At 32.8% G+C, this 22,275-nt stretch overlaps 2 protein-coding genes and 1 pseudogene across 2 annotated transcripts in view; 1 reads left to right on the forward strand and 2 right to left on the reverse strand.

The window, feature by feature from the left end:
• Positions 1-32: 32 nt before the first annotated feature.
• Positions 33-1,691, reverse strand: LOC149909634 (histone-lysine N-methyltransferase SETMAR). The gene has a single exon (XM_090117944.1). It carries the CDS (start codon positions 1,259-1,261, stop codon positions 440-442), a length of 822 nt encoding a protein of 273 aa, XP_089974070.1. The 5' UTR covers positions 1,262-1,691; the 3' UTR covers positions 33-439.
• Positions 1,692-4,416: 2,725 nt separating this feature from the next.
• On the reverse strand, positions 4,417-5,879 carry LOC149909635 (uncharacterized; annotated as a pseudogene).
• Positions 5,880-7,245: 1,366 nt separating this feature from the next.
• Positions 7,246-22,275, forward strand: part of RasGAP1 (Ras GTPase activating protein 1) — a 32,218-nt gene continuing 17,188 nt past the window's right edge. The window contains exons 1-2 of the mRNA XM_090119684.1: positions 7,246-7,777; positions 20,676-20,796. Coding sequence (XP_089975810.1) covers positions 7,693-7,777; positions 20,676-20,796 — 206 coding nt within the window. The 5' untranslated portion in view covers positions 7,246-7,692. The remainder of the gene's footprint in view (positions 7,778-20,675; positions 20,797-22,275) is intronic.

Below are 22,275 nucleotides of genomic sequence, written 5' to 3' on the forward strand. Positions count from 1 at the left end.
TGGCCAAGATTCCGTGCCGGTGAGTGTACAATATTAACTATAACTAATTATTAAAAGAAAAAAATATATATATAATAGTATAATATATTCCAAATATTGATAGTACATAATATGTTAAATAAAAATAATATATATGTCATAAAAAATTATTCTGCTTAGCTTAATCATTAATGTTAGCATGCCCTATTATACATTATACTCTTTGGTTAGCATGTTCAACTGCAGTCCAAACTCCAAACCATAGTGATGACCTTCCAGTGTGGAATAGCTGTTCTTCACTGGATGTACATACTGCTGCATGTAAATATATCTCTTACAAAGGCAGCTAGTCTCCATTATAGATATATATGGATTAAAATTTTAATACAATTAATTTGATCCCAATAACAGCCATTGCAAATTTTGATAAAATGTACCTATATGGATAATGACTTCATTATCAATATGTATTGAAAGGAATTAAACCACTGCATTGGGGGCTCTGGCATAAACATAATTTTCTATCATTCAATGTGTTTTGTGTGGAACAAGTTAAACTGTCAACGCCATAGTGAAAAGTGATTTCTTCATCAGGTGATATATCACAACAACTAAAAATTGCCAATTTTGGGATCGGACAGTTAACACGCACAGGCAACACCACAGAATTTGGTGAACAACTATGATTTATGTATCGGCCTATATTACCAAATTCACTTGGGTCTATAAATGTTTGCATTTTTTGGTTTTCTACAACTTCATTTAAACAAAATATGTAATTCATTTTCTGCCCTGAGGTGTTGGAAGATTGTCTCTTATCAGCTTCACTTTTAGTTATAATTTCTCCAGCATATTCACAAATAAAAGTTCCTTTTGGAATATAGGATTTAGTGAATAGGCCATATCCTTTTGCTTCACTGCTACAAAGCTTTATTGTAAGATTTTTGATTGGACCTTTTTGGACAGTTCGATTAGAACAATTTTCAGTGCAAGTGCAGGTATCATTGCATTCTAGTATGTAGCTATTTTCCAGGTTTTCAATTTCATTGTTCTCATAAATGTTACTACTTTTTGATGTTTGGATGGTGCTGTAATGTATTTTACTTAAAAGTATACAATCACATTCTTGGGGACATATTTCAACACAGTCACAGCTATGTGTGATTTGAGAATTATAATTATTTATTAAATTAGAATATTCTATACTATCTTCTTGTGGTCCGGGTATGCTTTCAGATATATAAAATATTTTAGGGTCAACATGACTGTAATTATCAATCATGTTTAAACTTCGTATTCTATATAAAATCTTTAGTATTTTAATACGTGTTTCACAGTCACTGATGTGTGTGTGAAATATTCCTCACTTTTTACAAGAATTATTGGCAACAGTTAACAATAATTAAAGAACTTTCAATAAATATTACAATTCAATTATTTTGAGAACAATAAGTAACAAGGAATAATTAGTATTTATTTATTTACTCTACTCATTTTTTAAATGAAATTAATAATTTTAGATTCTCAATAGAGATTTGTATTATTATGCGTAAATTATTGTTTGATGATGATGATGATTGTTCTGTGTTCAAAGCACAGTAATTCAAACTTCAAACAGCAAAATTCAAAGAAAACAAAAAGAAAATGTCCATTGTCCACCCAAATCCCGAGCCCAAATCTGTCAATTATTGTTATTTGTTAGTGACCACAGATTAGGTATTAGTACGAGCACCACAGACAAGCACAGATAACTTTAAACTAGTATAGACAAGTGACAATTAAAGAGCCGCGTTTCTATTACATTTTAGAACTTTTTGCCTATATATTTTTTAAATTTATTAATAAATATAAACTAAAATAACCTACCGGAAAGAATGTTTTATTTTCTATACGAAAATAAATCTAGAGGCACTGGGCACTGCTAAAAAATTTTATTCATTGGGTATTGCTAAATAGGTCCCTGCCAAGTATATATTTTATTCTGTATGTGGCTGTATTTCGTTGTTTAATCGGTATAATTAAAAAAATGTATGCGTGTACTAGAGTACACATGTAAGAAGTGAAACTTCTTTATGACCTTAAAAATGTCACGAGTATGGCGTAACGCAAAAATTTCACGCGTACGGCGTAACGCAAAAATGTCACGCGTACGGCGTAACGAAAAAATGTTACACTAATTTTTTTCCAACCCCGATAAAGAAGTTTCACTTCAAAAATGTGTGCGTGTACTAGTGTACACACGTAAGAAGTGAAACTTCTTTATGACCTTATTTTCCAAAAAATAATTTTCTTTATGCAACTTTACAGAAATACGTCGAATCACGCGTGGTAGGGATAAGAAAAAGATGGCGCGTAACGGAAAAATGTCACGCGTAACGAAAAAATGTTACACTAAATTTTTTTCCAACCCCGAATATAGAAGTTTCACTTAAAAAAAAATGTTGTGTGGTTTTATGAAACCACGGTTAAAGTGAAACTGTTCGAACGGTTCCGAACACTGCTTTGTGTAGCGCATGTCGCGTGACGGTCGGCTGCCGAGTAGGTATACCTACTCGGCAGCCGCGATACACGCGACATGCGCTACACAGACCAAAAAGTTTGAGACGATGTAATAAAAGAAAACACGTGCGGCACAAATAGTGTAAAGCTATTGCATAGCATGCCTTCAAGAGTTCAAGCCACACCACCGTGCCCGTCGGTGTGGGGAGCGTGAGGTTTTTTTTCGTTACGGAATTTCTGGATTCGGTCCCCGCGCTCAAGGCCCGCGATCACACCCGCGATAGAAGCTATGCAATAGCTTAATACGCAATAGCTTAATATATATATGTTTCCTAAGAAAATAAATTAACCTTATTCACAGATATTGCACGCCTCATAAGCGAAGCGTTGAGGTGGGTACTACTGTCACTTCGCGCAAAACATCTGATTTTTCAAACTTAAAATGTCTTTATGTATCATGCATTGCACTTGTAAGATAATACATACACACACATATTAAGAAAAAACACTATTTTTAACGTTCATGATATTTTTGATGTCATTTTTGTTATTTAAACTAGTTAAAAAACAGTTTAAAAAAGTTCTGTCTTGGACGTCCGTGTGTCTGTATGTGCGGATCCTTTTTCTTGTTAACACGATAGCGACCGAAATACTTTACTAATCGAGTCTTTTTTTTTCTCTTACGCTTGAGTATGCTCAGGAATAGAACCCTTTCATTTTTCAGTGTCTGATTCGATGTGGTTTAATTGTTATTAACCCTTATTAAAACACTGGGAGCTATACTTCCCACGTCTCAGATTGAAGTAAATAGTGTTTTATTTTTATATACTTAAACCTAATGCAGTGTAATATTTATCTACGCAATCTTAACATTTCAGAGAACTTTTTTTCATGGAAACACTTTTTTTTTTTTTTTTTTTTCTGTTATGGCAAGAAGCTAAAACTATTTGCCAGTGTCAAGTAAAAGGTAGGGAATCCATACACGGGAAAATAGGATAGTACGATATTTTTCAAGGTGATCAAGAGTTAGGCCAAAATTAATACATACAAGTTACATTATAATATTACATATTATTTACATAAACTAAATAGATTAAATAGAAACTAAAAAACATTACAATTTGACGTTATTCTTAAATATAAAAGTAGATATATATTATTATAATATTTTTAGGATACATAAATAGATATGACATACGAGTAGGAAGAGGAACATTTGAAGAAATTAATGAATTATAAAAGGAAGAATGATCGTATAAAGAGCAAGAGAAAAATATGTGGTCTATATTTCCCTCATCCTCTCCACACTCGCAAACTTCACTATTTAATACGTCTATTCTGGCTAAATGACTAGGAATACACATATAATGTCCTATTCTCATGCGACTTATTGTAGATATAACTAATTTATTTGCTTCAACACCAACAAACCAAGGTTTTATGGGGATTACCGGTTGAATTCTATAGTAATTCCTTCCCTTATGCTGTATCTGTCCACCGTAGATCGTATTCCACGCTTCAAAGAGAAATCGTTTCGGTAATGTTAAGAGATCATGAGAGTAGTTAATCATTAACTACTGTACATTAACTGTTAATGTATGGATACATATTACATATCTCTACACTGCACTGCATCCTTGGCCAAGCTATCAGCCCTATCATTTCCGTGGATATATAAATTGAAATGATTGAAATATTTTTAAAACTAATGCCAACACTATTTACATATTTATTATTGTGCGCTGGTAATATTAGACGTTTAAATTGTATTGACTTTTTAATAAGTATATGGCAGCACCACCATACCCATCAATTCTGTCATCACGAATACAAACATAAACTGGAATTCGAAAGAAGAGATTTGGTTATACCCAAGTCTCATTTAGAGCAATTAAAAAAGGATTGTGCTTATTTATTATGTGAATTAGATCTGACTTTTTAGGTATCACGCTTCTGCAGTTCCACTGTATTGTTTTGGAATCCATGATTACTAAATAAACTATCAATTACTTTATGTAAAGTGGCAACGTTGGACGGTTTCAGGGTGTTATTTTTCAATAGAGTGTTGATTAGTAAAGTAATTATATCCATTATCTGGGAAGTTTCAGATTCATTAGGGGCTACTTGATAACCGCAGCCATTTTCAGGCGTAGGAATCTGAGCTTCCCCAATAATAGCATTATGAGCATTTTTATCAAAACCCTTAATAGTCTTAGGAGGCAATTTTGGTTTTAAAAAATAAGTCTTTTTGTAGGATGAATTTGAACTATTTACATTCAATCTATTTGTGGTTGAATAAGCAGATGAAGACATTAATACATCCCCATAAGACTTTGATACATTTGGGTAAAGTTTACTTGCTTCCCCGTAAGATATATTTTTTCAGACATACTTATTTTAATATCCTTTTGGCGTTTAAATTCTGGACAGATTTTATTAGTTGCGAAATGGAAGCCTGAACATAACAAACATGATGCACAATCTTCTTCGACTGTACAAGTGTCGCCAGAATGATCTTGACCACACTTATAACATCTGGGTTTGGAACGACATATATTTTTAGTATGACCATATCTACAGCATTGAAAACATTGGATGGTAGGGAAAATGTAAAGATTAACTGGCAGAGAGTTATAACAGGCATACACACGTTCAGGAAGAACTTGACCGTCAAATGTAAGAACAACAGATTGTGTTGGTCTCCAAGATATGGAACCATCAATAATAACCTTATAATTGATCCTTCTAACTTTTATAATTTTTCCACAGCCAGCTGGAGTTGAAATATTTTCTATTATTTCCTCTGGGGACCATTCAGAAGGTATTCCTTTAACAATACCAATGCGACTTATGTTAAATGTTGGTATTTTTGCACTTAGCTTATTTAATTCTAAATTTTTATTTTTAATAAAATCATTAGCATCCTTTGACGTTGAAAATGCTACAATACAACGATTTCTCCCTATTTTTTTAACACTACCAGATACTATATTTTTAATATTGTTATTTTTTAAAAAACGACCAAAAGTAATGGGATGCAATGTTGTTCCATCGCCAGGTGTTGACTCTGTACGCTGAACATGAACAATATAAGGGAAGGAGTCAGTAGATAGGTATTCTGAACGTAAATTTGGTAAAGCCGATTGTTCATTCATATTATTATTATCATTCTTAAAGGATTCATTAAAAGTAACATCAGAATTGGACTTTTTATTAGGCTCAGTGCTATCACTGTCCTGTTTCCTTAGCCTGCGTTTTTTAGGAGTGCTTTCCACCCAACTATTTTTTAATGCAAAATCGTTTTCACATTCTATACTTGGAACCGTAATATAACTAGCTACTTCAGGACCAAGTTGGAAACTTGGTCCTGAAGCTATAGGGTCGGGAGGATCGTTCATCGATCAGCCCGCCAAAATTTAAGTGCAAAAATTTTTTTACATACTATAAATCAGAATAAAATAGACTTACCAATAAAAAAACTACTAACTATACTAATTTACAAGTTTATATATAGGAAACAAAAGATATATACAAAGCCAAACTCAATTGAACATTAATTTAAATTTTTTTTCAAATTAAATTTCAAAAATTACACCCGGCTCGTTCGAAGATTCCCGCGCTTTTTTTTTCCATGGAAACACTTTTCAGAGAATTATTACATGTCATGGTAAACACACGTCAAAGTCAGGTGACGTGATTTTGCAGCCGAAAACGACCGTTATTTTTTAGTTTTTGGTGTAGTGCTCAAAAAAAATTAGATAAGTAGATTTGAGTTCTAGCTATGTAAACTAGACTATATTACGGTTGCGTGAAACGTAAAAATATGCCCAGAATCTTTCGTTTATACCTTGGTAGAGTCGATTGAAATTAAGTCTTTAAGTGGGAAGATATCATCCCAGTGTTCGTCACTGCACACGACATTCGGAAATTCTATATATAAAATCTGTGTGTCTAAAAAATCTTTTTTAGTTGGTATAAGCAACTTATTTATTGTTATTCGTTATTTCCTGATCAGATAATTAGAAATCTTAACTCAATACATTAGTATTTACCTATTGTTTTCATTTTGTTTTAGAAAAATGCCATTTTTATGTTGAAGTCATTCATTTTTCAATTCCCGAATTCTTCCCTCAGTAAAATAAACTTGCATTGATGAGTACTTTCACCTCCTTTATTAAAAAACTTGATCTTTATATTTTTTTACGATAACATTAAATTCACAAGTGGAGTCAGGGCAACTAACTAGTGTTTTAAAATATTGATGTGTGGAGTGGACACTGGGAGCTATAGTTCCCACCTATCCAAACTTTTTACAAGAGAGAACAGATGACGGGATATATACTTCCCACCGAAAAAAGGGTACTTCCCCCCCACTAACCCCTTTTTTGTGTGTATTTTTGAAATCTACGACCCAAAATTACCCAGGAACGTATCTTACTTTTTTGTTAGCTCCTCCACAGGCTCGCGTTTGAATAAGGGTTAAATAAACAAAAATAATAATTAATAAATATTTATTAAAAAAAATTATGAGGCGTGCACTTTTGGATTTTTTTTACTTTTACTGCTATTTAACTATTTTAGAATTTTCTATAATTTCTTAAATATAATATGGTGTATACCATTAATTTAAAAATCTCTGTCTACGGTGTATTCAGTACTTAATCCGGTATGACAAAATTTTTGGTGGAGCATCTTTTTCAGATCTGGCTACACTGAGCCTTAAAGTCTGTAGTGAATTTATAATGAATCAGTTGTCTGTGCGTGAATTTGGGGCCGCGCAGGCGCAATGTTGTGACGTGACGTCATTGCTCATTCATACTTTTTGTTCATCAATGAGACAAATGATTTTTATTGACTTGGTGCTAGGTGTTGTGAAAATTAAATAACAATCGAAACCCCATTCCTCGATCAATCGTGTGTGTTTCAGTGCTTTTTGTTATAGTTTAGTGAATGAAGATATTTAAGAATCCATTAGTGTATTCATTGATAAATAAGTGCATGAAATTCTAAGCACATGCGCAATGCAAGCAATTTATGGACGGATTATGAGAACATTTTTATTTGTTAATAACTACTTGAACAGTTTTGTGTACCGTGAGTTCAATTTAGGTAAATCGTAACTTGTTGGAAACAGGCTCAAGTAGAACATTACGACACTCCGGAAGTGGCGGGACAAGCCGGCCGAGGGGCTCGTTCCGAAAGAGATAACAGCGGATGAAAGAGATAAACAGTTATGGATTTAACATGGCGGACGAAACGCGTAAAGTGCGAGTAGAAGAACGTTTGAAAATAAAGATCGGTATGTATCAGTGCATAACTTTATACATTGAATAGTAATGATTTGTAAAGTAACATTTATAATTGGATGAAATTGCCACAGGGTAGATTATGTAGTGTTTATGAAGTGTTGTTGACAGTTGTAGTGAACAGGTGGTAACTGGTGAGAACACTTATAACTTAATTTAAAGTTTCCTCTAGGGAATTGACTCCGTTTAGATATGTACTTATTATTAGGTGTAAGAAAGAATAGCTTTGGAACGTTGCGGTTGTTAGGATGGTTGGATCTATCTTATGTTATGGTACAGAATAGGCCATTGTTTTTGTCGTATGATGCTTTGACAGTTCGCGCAGTTTATGAATGAATTGCCGAGAACACAATGAACTCGTGCTATGATCATATTAGATTAGATATCGGCTGTATACTATTGTATAGTTGTAACGTGAACAAAATACTAATTACTTAACATTTATTGTATAGCTTTACATGTTACTTATAAAGTAAAGAAGTATATTATGGTCATGGCATATTTTTAAAGTTTTTCAAACTAGAAAAATATTGTTGTATATTTTATACAGCGCAAGTTTCTTTATTGGTACATAGTAGTTCATTTTCTTCTCTGTAATTTAAGTTAGTGATAGTAAATATGTTAGTTAACTATTTTCAACATGAAAGAGATATGGTAAAAGTTATAGTTTCGAAGCTTACCTCAATGAAAAACATGTCAGTCAGCATGTTTCATATAGTTAAATACCACAATATTCAAGAATTTCTTTCGCCTATGTGAAATAGGTCTATCCGCCACATGATTGGTCATTGGGTCAGTGGATATTATTGGTGAAATGATTGTATTCATTTTTAATATTAATCAATCAATATTCTTTCTTTTTTATAATAATAGTATGTTAATTTGCTCTTAATACAGTATACAGATATGACTAGCTGCCCCAGCAATCATTGTTTTGCCTTACTCTTATCACTTAAGTGTATGAAAAAAAAGATGTTGTCCCTTCTCAGACCTTCCATGCAAATTGTCAAACCTGTAAAGTTTATATGGCTGGTATGTTTTGCATTTTGTTTGACTTTTCTTTCATAAGCTCCTTCTCCTGACAATAATGAACACATCAAAATATGAATTATTGAAATCAGTCCAGCCGTTCACGGGTGATGCCAAGGCGAAGGGAAATAGGGATTCATATTTATATCTAGGTATATAGAGATTACTATTATTAAGTAGGTAATGTATGTTTAGATTTGTCAATAAAATAATAGTTATTAATATAAATGTTTCATATTTTGTAATCAATAATGTTGAATGTAGTCCTATTGATTCTGGTTCACAGATTCTTTAGATTTAAATCACACTGCAATATGATAAATTATTTTTGCTAACACTTGATGGGAGGGCTAAGAATACTAAAATATCTGTGAATTCACTTTATTGAAGTTAATGTAACCTAGTATTTAAATTATAACTGCGCCTCAATATTTAGCTTTTTCTTCCTTAATTGTTTTTTTTTTAATTAGTTTGTTTTCGAAAAAGTTTAAAAATGTTGCTACACATACACTACATATTAAAGAAATATAATAAAATCCAAAGATGGTCAGCAAATTGAAATTAAACCTAATTTAAATAATAATATGTACTTATATATATTTTAATTTATATATGTAACATAGTAAAAGCACAGAGATTTTAATCTCAATCATCCAATATACATACTTTTCAAATAACTAAGATATGAATAATATCAAAATACTATTCAAAATTGATTTCGTTTTTAGTATTTTATTCCTACATGTACTTACTTGTGAAGAGTCCCTCATTAAAAAACAAATGTAATTCAGTTATCGGTATTAGCAGCGATGTATCTCAAGTTATTTAAGCCAACAACTTTTCCCAGCTCTGCACCACGGTATATGAGTTATCCAAAACTTCATTTTTATTTAACTTCAAACAGAGCCACCCAAAAACCCTTAAAATCCATTCTTTAGTTACACTTATTACTAAAATTACTTTTTTATAAAATATATTATCATTATGTTAAATTTAAGTTTATTTCTTAATTAATACAGAATTCAAAATGATGTTGTTATATTTTCACAAGAATAAACTAGTATTTAAGTATTTCATTTTTTTGTTAGTAAAGAAAAAAATGCCATTGATATTTGAAAGGAAACATAAGTTTCTTAGCTTTAAGGAAGGTAAATTCTACCTATTGGTAATAATGATTTTCTATATTATACAGTCATAATACGACATTATGTATAATTTCAATCATTTTAGTTATTTTTTTACTATGTAATTTTAAAAATATCTTATTCTTAATATTATCTTCTTATATATAAAATTCTCGTGTCACAATGTTAGTCTGCATACTCCTCCGAAACGGGTGGACCGATTCTCATGAAATTTTCTGTGCATATCGGGTAAGTCTGAGAATCAGCCAACATCTATTTTTCATATGTACCACGGGCGAAGCCGGGGCGGGCCGCTAGTATATATATAAAATTCTCGTGTCACAATGTTAGTCTGCATACTCCTCCGAAACGGGTGGACCGATTCTCATGAAATTTTCTGTGCATATCGGGTAAGTCTGAGAATCGGCCAACATCTATTTTTCATATGTACCACGGGCGAAGCCGGGGCGGGCCGCTAGTTATATATGTATATTATGTACAAGCAGTCTCCCATATAATCAGTACTCGCCCTGCACCAATGGTACTTATATAGCCTAACAGCACACTTTTAATTAGTCACTTAATAGAACTCAGGGATCATGTTTGAAATTCATTCAGTATGTAGATTTATTGCGTTCAAACAAACAAACTCTTCAACTTTATATTATATATTATGCAATATGCATATCTTATTATTTAAAGATATAGATTTTATAAAATAACTGATGACATGATTACTATTAAGTTATTAACTCATCCTCTATTAAAGTAATATTCTTAGATATTTTGCTCATTAAATTTTAATAGTTTGCAATTACCAAACATGAAGATATTATCACTATAAAGTTGATTGATTTATGTTAGTGGCGGCGCGAGCATATAAATCCATGATAAGACTAAGTATGTCTGTAGTGATAAGAGTGCAGTACGCCTTCCGGGGCATGACTCCTGACCCTTTTCACTCCTTTTCTATCATACACAATAGACCCAGGTCTACAAGACAATAATAATTTGAAACTTAGTATACTATGAAATATTATAAACTAAAACAAAAAAGAAAGAACATTGCAAAATCGTTATTAATTCAAATACATAATTTCAAACATTAAACTCTATATTTTCTATTGCACACATAATTTTCATTATAATATATTATTAGTAACTAATTATTGCAAGTTCCCTCAAATTGTCCTTATGCATATCACATCTTTGTTCACATAATATATTGCATATTTTCTCTATTAAATCATAACACATTTTTAAGAGGATCAATGCAGCGTCATCCTACATAATGATAACGACAGTGCAGTTTATGACTCGTTCATCTGAAGGATGACATAATGTATAGTTTCAGGAGCGTGACGTGACGCATTCGTTGATTAATAGGCCGGTGAGTGACATACAAACGTTTGCGTGCTTGAGGCGCGCTGATGGTAGAGTTATCTACGATGCGCGATATACCGTGAATGGGGCGGCCTAGCGTTTTCCATTCAGCGCATCCATTCATGGAAACCCGACGGCCCGTTAATGAAAAACGCGCTCATTTATCGTTGTTATCGATGTACGACGTCCGCGTCGCCTTGAAAATCTCACGTGGAGTTATATGCTCATTCAAAAGTTTTATCTGCTACTGAGTTCGCAGATAAGATTGTGATAATATGCCTCTTCGGTACATGTCAGTTACAGTTATTGTACTTTCCGAATTTCGTTTGTTTTTGGTTTTGTTTAATTGCCATGAATAATTTTAACTTGTGTTACTTAAAACGACAGAGGTTCTGAGGATCACGCTCATATACACGGTGATACAGAGTACAGACCACTTAGCATATACTTATATGTATTGCATAATCATTGTATTTTGCTGATTTTATAAAAGAACAATACTACCTACTGTTAATTGCTACATAATATTATGTATAATGAAGTAATCGGCTTTGATTTTAAATGTATGAATCAGATTATAGGTTTTTTATACCTTTTACTTATATGCGCTTCCTATATCTTATCCCAATTTTTGCTCGTATCTATGACATTGTAGACAATTATTAATATCTGTAACTAGCGGTCCGGGCACGAAGGGATGACGTTTATCTCCAAAGCAGAATTAATTTTAGTTTAATTTGTTATTGCCACAAAAAATCCAGTATAAAATGCAAACATGATAATGTTTAAAATAAGATTTAAATCATCATCGTTAGACCGGGAGATACTGACACAAAATTTCGAGTCATTTGTAACAGGATGGCGGTTCTACAGGGGTCTTAGTACGCAATGACAAAAAGAAAAATGATGGTGTGAACGCTGGTACCGGTGGGTTAGTCGCGTGGGCGTTAGTCGAACTCGTCGGAAAAATAGCGAAAGTCAAACGATTTGTAACACAAAAATTTTAGAATTTACCGATAGCCCATAAAAAAGAAGTAGGCGGTAGTGTCATGCCATACTTTTCCGGTATGACTTACAGCCCGCCATACCGACGCGAATGTGTTGATTTAAAAAAAACAATTATTCAACCATTTGTACCAAGCTAACTTTTGCACAGGTAACCATCGTCGTGCAGCCATTTACGAAAATCGCCATGCCATACTTTTCGGACGATTCCAAATGGTCGCCATACCGCCGAAAATCTGCAAAATTTTTTTATTTCGCCTATCTTTTTGTACCAGTATTGCATTTGGCTTTTTGGAGAGTATTTGATAAAATGTGACCATTATTATATTTGCCATACTTCTAGTAGGGGGAAAAAGTGCTGTCATACTTGAAAAATAAATTTATTCTTAATTTATATAAGTGAAGATTTCCAACACCTAGATCTTTGAAATTTTGTATTTATATTCGTTGATCCTCAAACTTACAGGAAAAATAAGCGCCATACTGTTACAAATCGTTTGACTTTCGCTATTTTCCGACGAGTTCGACTAACGCCCACGCGACTAAGCCGCCGGTACCAGCGTTCACACCATCATTTTTCTTTTTGTCATTGCGTACTAAGAACCTTGTAGAACCGCCATCCTGTTACAAATGACTCGAAATTTTGTGTCAGTATCTCCCGGTCTACGTGGTCCGTTTTAAGTTTTTATGTAAATACACTGGTCATCAAAAAAATCGACCCACCTACACTATGTTTGCTATTTATCGATTATTTCACAAATAAGTCGTCTTATATTGTTGTATTTTGTTGTAAGGCTCTGATAACATGCTAATCATTATGTTTGTCGTAAATTTTACTGCACTTAATGATTCTTAACAAATTTTTATACAGAAATACTGTACAGTGTACAGTGTTGATTTGACGGTTTACGGCGGGACAAATTATGCCCGTGTTCCCAGTTAAAAAATGACTTTTTTCGGGATCTCTTCTTCATAAAGTTAATTTTAATAATTGATGCTGTAGTTTTGATAAATTTTGTCTCAAAATAATGAATACTACTGTAGCTGAGGGGGCCCAAACTGTGGCTCTACTAAAACAGGGGTTATGTCAACTTGCAGTGGCTAAAAACTAAAATCTGAGCTGTTTTGCAGTTCGATGAGTTTACTAAAGGTTTCTAGAGACTGGGCAGTATCGATGAAAATATTGATCTGCAAGAAATAGGGCGGCACCTCAAAGGGACGACCCCTAGATAATGAAATCAACTCTACAAAATCGACATCTGTCTGGTGTAGATCTCTATTGACGCCTGCGTGAAGATAAGGAGGTGGGTATAAATGACAGTACTGTTAGAAGAAGACTTAAGGAGTAGAACCTAAGACCACACAAGCCAGAAACATGGCCACAATCAGCCACAGCTCATCGACAAACCAGACTTCAATTGACTCGAAATCACGTAAACTGGACTATAGGCCAATGGGAGTCAGTACTTTTGAGTGACAAGATGCAAATGACTTTATATGGTTCTGATAGACGTCTTTATGTCATGCGATGACCAGATGAACGATTTGTTCAGTGCTAGGTAGGAGAAACGGTCGATTATGATGGAGGCTCTGTAAAGTTCTAGAGTGGCATTTCTTTGACAAGACGCACGGAGCTTGACGATAAAAAGATGCTCATTAAATGCTGTTCAATACATTACAGGTTTTGGACTATCATATGGTGTAATATGCCGGCTGTATCTGCAAAAACTTTGAGTCTATGCATGATAATGCTCGGAAACACGTAGAGCGAATCGTGATCCAGTATTTAGAAGAGGTCCGCATTAGAGTTACACTCTGGTTAGCAAAAAGTCTTGATTTGAAACCTACAGAGCACATGTGGGACAATTAAAAAATAAAGCTTAGAACTCGTAATTCAGCCCCTACAACAATAGGAGACCTGGAAACCGCCATGAGGGAAGAATGATAACGAATTCCTCAAGAGACCATCAAAATCTTGAATATTTCTTTAAAATGGTGAACGCAGGCTATCATTCCAGAAAGAAGAGAAAGTACTGAGTATAAATTCGAAGGAAACGTGATCATAAGTTTCATGATTACAAAATAAACTGCATTTGAAATTAAATAAAGAAAAATCTGAAAATTGAGGATTTTGAACTTTATTCGAAATTGACATTTTTTTTATTATGTTAATGATTTTATGTGTTTATATTCGTGTAAATATGCATGTTTAATTAATCGGTTCAGTTTCCAAACAATTTATTTCTTTAGTTTGTGAGAAAACCGCAATTTTCCGTAAAAATGCAGGTGGGTCGATTTTTTTGATGACCAGTGTATATCATTCATGTTAAATGTGTATAACATTTAACATGAATGATATATTTAAAACGAGTAAAAATAACGTAATAGCGCATATTATTATTTTAATTTATCACAATGAGAATTGTTAAAAAACCGTGAAGGTTTACCAAATAATGTGCAAATCATATGCGAAATGTCTATTAAAATGGTATTACAAAATACTCGCTGTTAGTTGGTTAAGAATTTATTTTGCAAAAATACAAGCTGAGTTTTCGCAACCCACCTGTTTATTTTGTCGTAGGACGGGACCTAGATATCTTAATACAAAAGTTCTATCTACGGGCTACGTAGGATGCTCTTGTGTACACGAGCTCTCAGGATCATTATATCAATACCTAGTTTGTAATTGCCTACGCACTTTTAACAATGAATATTTATGTAATGGTTCAACATTTAATTTATAATATTAACATAATTGGAATGTGTTATTTATGAGACAATTGTGTACATACAAATCGAATTTATTTTTAGCAATATTTAACTTAATTTGAATTAATTGTAAATCTCAATTCTAAGAGATAATTAATTTCATTGAAGTTTACATCAATAATTGTAAAATTAGAATGTTTTAACAGGTTTACAATAGGTATATTACAATTTACAACCTGGGTGATTGTATATATTTGGCCTTTTAAAGCCAACAGTTAGTTTAACGCGAATGGCGCATATTATTTTGCCAAAGTAGGTACTTTCGATTTCGAAAGAAACGCACCACGCATACGAGTGTGGAAATATCTTAATGACGGTATTTGCTATTGTGCTCCATAAGTACATATAATTCGTTTCCTCAGACAAGCTTATTCAGATTCCCGTTTCACTCCCACGGTCTAGTTTGATGGCGTGTATTACTGTCGCGTTGGAGATGATGGTGGTCGTTTTTTCATCAACAATTATTATTATTATATCTGTATGTACATACTTCGTTTGGATCGTCTTTCTCTTTTATAGTTATAAGTACTTTATTATTATTTTCACTCAATGGATAAGACAAAGCATCAAGTTATCTATTCTTTGATCAATTATAAATGCGTGAACCATAATGCTATTTTTTATGTGGAACTTTTACATTTTTCAATAAATATTTTAGAAATTATTGGAATGTCCCCTATACATTTAAAACCGAAGGACGCGAAGTCGGTTTGGATACCGATGATTTTTTCTATAATTTTATTTTTTTCAAATATCTATGCAGGTCTATTATTTTTTTTTTTTCTAATATCTATGCAGGAATATTTAGCAGTCGCTAAATATAATAGAAACGATAGGTGATATATTTAGCCAAGGCAAATAACAATGTGAGAACTTTTTCCTTTTCACCTTCGTGACGCAAAGTGCGTGTGATTATTTCGTAACGTATAATTAAATCTAACGTTTATGTTTGTACAAGGTTTATTTTTGGAAATTAGGTTTCACAATATTTAAGGTACCTAAGTAGGTAGTTTTCTTTTTGACATGCAAAGCTTTTTATTAAACGTTACATATAGTCCCTTGATTTGCTCGACGGGATTTTAATTCTTATGGATGCCAAATATGTAATGGTTGACTTGCCTTGTCCGGCCATGTACGGCTTTATCTGGCGAGGTCGCAATCATTACGCAATCAGTGGACCCTTCTTTAAATACCATTCATGAACGCTTCAAACTCTTGCGAGATTTATTTCCATCCTCGCTATTATTTTTGGCGCATCTTTTTTACTAAGGGTTATGAATGGATTCATCACTGCGTGACTAAATTACATATGTACTTATATTATACACACCTATCACCTGTTGACACTTTTGAAATGCGAAAGCAAGACTCATTAATAACGGATGCAAGGTCGTATTTGGCGGGTGTCCAACAAATTTCAATGTTACTGGTAGGTATACGCAAAGGTAATTAAGGTAAAGCATGCAATTTAGTAGTATAAATCGAGTTATTCTCATGTCGAGTTTATTGGAACAATTGTATGAACACTTACGCAAATGACCGATGACGACACGCGAGCAGAAAGGCTAGGCGAGTCCAATGGCGCGTGTAATTGGAGACACCTCGTTAAGTGACGCTAGGTCACGCTTCGTATAACTTATCAAGTTGCACGCATGTTGAATTAATAATCGCTATACCCCTATCTCTAAGTGTAAGTATTGTGTAAGATACTTACACTAAAGACTCTTCCCGTACTTATCTACCGTCAACGTATATAGTAACTATGTATTAAGGGCTTGGTCTAGTAGTGCAAACAAATGCATCCTGTCATCCTATATGTAAATAATACAAATGTACTAAGGGAAAGTTGCTCCACTTAATTTTTAAAAATTAAATCATACGTATAATTTAATATTCGTAATAAGTACCAAAAATGACAATTTGAAACAATTTTCGTGAAAATTACACCGGGTGATTTTTTTTTATCAGTACACAAAATTTGCGAATACTTTCTATTGATATCTTCAACTTCATGTTTATATAACTGATCAACTTTTACAAAGAAATTTGGACGAAATATAAAAAAAAAATAAGCTTTCCATACAAAATGCATAACTCTGTACATTTTTTTCGACCTAAGTTTCTTAGTGAAAGTTGTTCAGTTTAACTAATAAAACGGATAAACAAAGGAGAATGGGCATTTTACTATGGAAGTTGGGCCTGAACCCTTGAGTTGGACCAATACACATGAGATATTGTTTTTATAATAGATCATAACACATACATAACGGGAAAAATATATATAAAAAAATAATCAACCGGTTTTTTGTACAGTCACATCAAGTTTTATTTCTTTGTGTATAATATTTTTTGCAATAAATAACTGTTATAAGACAATGACAATATCTTTATGTTACTCCAATTCACTTTCACTTACAAATACGTACTAATAATAAGCCTTCTAATAACCGAAATACACTAATATTATGTTTTTTAACAGGTACCTATACCGTGTTTATTATAATTCAATGTAGTTAGACGTTTTATGTGGTTAAACTCAGTCACTCCAGTGACATTTAGATTTATATTTACTTCACTCGAATTAAAAACACCGTTATTGTGCGCAAAATAATAGCCAAATAATATAACTTATACAATAACTTTTTGCCTTGACTGTACAAGAACCCGGTTGATTTATTTTTTTATTTTATATTTTTCGTAAGATATGTGTAATGATCTATCACAAAAACAATATTTCGTGTGTATTGGTCTTAGCCCAAGTTTCAGGCCCAATTTGCCCATTCTCCTTTTGTATATAATAAAAAAAATGTAATGTTTGTGTTAAAAAATTATAAAATAGAAAAATATGCAAATGAAAACAAAAGATATTTATTTCTGACTAGCTTCCGCCCGCGACTCCGTCCGCGCGGATGTCAGTCTTCGCGTCTTCTACAGATTTATTATATTATGTATAATATATAGATTTATATTGATAAACCTAATAAATCTTTTGCTAGCATTCTGATGCTTTATCGGTTGCACTGGATTTATCTCTTTTTTTTCAATCGCTTGAATGATATAGGATGGGTCCTTGATGGGCATCGAATGCTGAAGTCTCGAATCAATCAATTCTGACAGTAGGCAATTTATGTAAAATCTTGATAATGGTCCATCATTTTATTTTGCCTAAACGTTACATACTTTTTTATATATTCTATTTTTAACGAATGATTCACTCCAGTCCAAACAGCAAATAAGCAGACTTCTGCTTCTGCAACGTTTAGTTGTCCCTGAATTTGGAAAAAATAGTCATGATTCTTATCTATGACAAAAGTGTTATTTTTTGCATTGTATTTCAAATATTAAATTTTTTTAACCGCATCTTCCGCATTCATGTCTTTTGCCGGAATTAGACATTTAACTTCTACTTGTCCCATTTTCCCTTTTTGATATGGGAGTGTATAAAGTAATTTTTTTAGATATTTCTCGTTATACTTTTAAAAAGTTATTATTGTCATTTTGCTCATTAGGTAAAGTAATTTCGATTTCAGTTTTAAGTTTTTTGATACCTGCAATAATAACGTCATAATCGCCTGCACATACTTATCGATTACACCCTGTATACAATCCACCATCCACATTCATAATGTTTTCCTGTCCTCCTCTCCTTTACGCTGTTCACCGATACATTTTAAATGAGTAAATCTGCTACCACTGAAGGATGTTTCATTGTGATCAGCAAATTTTCACCACTGTTGTCGATTATTTGTTTTTCATTTTTAATCAGCAATTGGGAATCATCAGTTTTGTTTTTTGCAGATTGGTGATGTACCCTAACAATACGTCGAAAAGGGAAAGCATCAACGAATTATCGTATTCGTCCTCTTTTTTTATTCTTCGCGTCTCTGTTACTTCTGTTTGTTTAGTTCTCAACAACCACTGAATTTTCTATGTTATTGTGATCTTCCATTACATCTGAGTTTTGATGATGTGATGATAATCCATTCGTTTTAATATTGGTACTTAGAGTTGGTAGACTAAACTAGAAATGGCGGACTAAATTTGTCAGCGCGTCTGTAAGATCAGAATATAAAACCAACATCCTGTATTTAAGTTACAAAATTAATAATCAAACAACATGCCGCTACGTTGAAAATGACTAGAAGAAAAAATTAAAACACCTCGGATCAATTTTGGAGTAAACAAATCATTTTCCCCGTATGGGGATTTCCCCGGATGAACTTGGAAAGTTCAAGTTCTCAATACAAGTTTATATTATATTTCGTATTTCTCAAACGAAAAATAAACATTTTTGGAACTTCAAAAAAATTATATTATAAGAAAATTTATGAGCTTACTTTAGTTTTAAAGAAATATACATCCCTTTACTGACACCCCGTAAAATAAAGAAATTGTTACCAATCACCTTTGCAATCTATTTGGTTTCATTAACTTTATGTTCGAAGATAATTTTTTTTCTAGTGTAGTTACACGCGTATTTTTTTCGTTTATTTTCCATATCGAAATCAAATGTTTAAAAATACGAATATTTGCACAAAACTAAGATAAAAATAATCAATTAACAAAAATATTTAATTTAATGAAGTAGAGCAACTTTCACTTCGGTATGAAGGAAAATCGAGCGTAGAGCACACGTCAGAACGCTCCGGCACAAGGAGCGCGACTAAAGAAATTCGCTAGGATTTTTCCTAATTATTTTAAATATTTTTTTAATATTTAAAGAATTATCAAAATTCAAAAAAAAATTTTTTTAAAGGATTAATACTCATTGGTCTTCAACCAACTCGAATAAATTAATGGAAAAAATAACTTTTAGCAGTATTTATCAATAGATTTTGTAAGGCAAAAATTGGGAAATTTAATGAATTTATAACGTTCTAATTAAGAAAATCATAAGTTTTTCGGCAAATGTATTCAGCAGTTTTTAATAACGACTATATAAGGATAATAATGCGCTGATCAGATTGTGTAAATTGTAATCGGTTGCAACGTAGTGAGTGCACAAACTTAGCTCGAAATGTCTTTGGGGGAAAGAGACTTATCTTGAAGGCCTGATTAAGGTAACATAAAGTAACTTTATAAATGTGAAAAAATTCACGCGCATTGCGTATATAACACTAATTGATACACAAGAAAAAAAAATTCAGTTTATCATTTCATTAGCCGGGAAAAAATTGTCAAATAACTTGTTGAAAACGCAATTTTGCTAGACTGCAGCCTTAAGTAATCTGTTGTAGGTACTATCCTCCAATACAAATCATGAGTTGTATATTATATAGACGTTATTGATAAGTCAACATAATATGTGGCATCCTAAGGACTTAAATTCATTAATTGAGTACCTATCTGGGCTTAACAGCTTTTGCGATATGAAAATTAACGATAGTCCAAAAAAAGTTATTCCATTATTTATTGCTCAATTCGGTACTACAATTTGATAAACCAGCTTTTGATAGTATTCCACCGTTGTAGAGGTTTAATGTCATATTAAAAGTATGAAGCACTACAGTTCAATGTTAAGTATTTCTTTTTGTGTGTTGTGTATTTGTTATGTTTTAAAATAAAATTTCTTTTACTTTAGGTGAAGCCAAGAATTTACCAGCTCGCAACAATGGAGCCGCGTGTACCCGTGATATATACTGCGTCCTGTCACTTGACCAAGAAGAAATATTTCGCACATCCACTATTGAAAGAACACTCAAGTAAGAATTTACGATGAATATCATTAACGATAAATTAAAAAGTAAATGCAATCAAACTCAACATAAATCGACTGTATGCTGATAGCATGACCGTCCTATTTATTTTTACCTCTACTAAAGGAATCTGTCCATTCTATTTGTCCGGTCATAACGGTCCCTTTGTCCAGTATCCGGACTGCCTTCCGTCTGATACGGTGTGGGAAACGTTTCCAGCGTTTTAAATTTAGGGAGCAAACATAATATTTACTGGGTCAAGGTTTCGCTCGCTATGAATGGCTGTAAAATTGTTCATTGCGCTCGTAAATTAAGAATGATTAGAGGTGTAGTACGAACATGCTTTCCGTTCACATATTTTTTACGCAGTTTTGCTTATCTGGAATGGAATCAGCTTTATTATTGATTTTTTTTTTATTACTCCCATAAAGTAATTCGTCACTTTATATGTATACAAATTATTTCATTTAATGTTTGAAATTATTTTTTTGGAATATGCTATGCTATTTTGGCTATGGTATATACATATTTAAATATTAGATACATAATATACCTATTTTCGTTGGCCTGAAATAATGTGTTATATCTCTATAATCTAACTAAAAAATGTGACCGCCAAAAATATATGTATGTTAAATAACTGTAACATACGAAAATAGGATATAGACGATTTAGTGTTTGCACTTTGCAGTAATTTATCTGCTTTAGAAAGGGGAGGATCGATTGTGTGACGGAGGGGTGTGGTGTGGCGCGCCACGTCCCGGATGCACTTCCGGCGGCCGCGCGCTCTTGCGGAACGTATCTTCCGCTAAAACCCTCCAGTTTACATTTCGAGCACAAAAGGGATGCCGATGTGACAAACAATAAAAAATCACTATTAACAATAATCCTTCATGACTCATGCCTCAATTATACTCTTTCCGTATTGAATGTTTATCAGCGTACAGGATTCTATTTGTCCATTGAGCGATTGAACGGAAATGTGATAATAATTTAGTGACCCCAGAGGTGAGCAGGACGCGGTGACGGATATCTAAGGAAACGTCACGTCACCCGCTTGGCGAGTTACTTAATGGGTTCTTTGTCTTATGATACCTTATCACTCATTTGTCCCTGTCCAAACAGCATTGAATGTTGTCTACACTTCATGCATTGCTACGCAGAATTCATAACCTTATGAAAAGTAATTTGTATCAAACTACATTTCTATATTAATTCATTATTATCCTTTCTCGATATGGTAGACATTTTCCCTAACACTTTACAAAGTACAGATTACAATTGTTATGTTTTTTCTGTTTTGTTGATATTGGATATCACAAACAATAAAAGATGTCAATGGCACAAGTACGCATAAGAAAGATAATTATTCAAGTGGGATGTCATGCTCAATAGTCATTTAAACTCGAGATCATCTTAAAACTGTTCCTTTTAAACTCTGATTGTTGCTATATTAGCGGAAGCTTCTAAGTGATAAATTGCACC

This window comes from Colias eurytheme, chromosome 3 (assembly GCF_061535395.1).
Source record: "Colias eurytheme isolate Ceu_HAF_F1 chromosome 3, ilColEury1 Martin Lab GWU primary, whole genome shotgun sequence".
NCBI classification, from domain to species: domain Eukaryota; kingdom Metazoa; phylum Arthropoda; class Insecta; order Lepidoptera; family Pieridae; genus Colias; species Colias eurytheme.

Coding starts and splice junctions, on each gene's coding strand:
- LOC149909634 (XM_090117944.1), bottom strand. CDS start 1,261: ATGATTGATAATTACAGTCATGTTGACCCTAAAATATTTTATATATCT.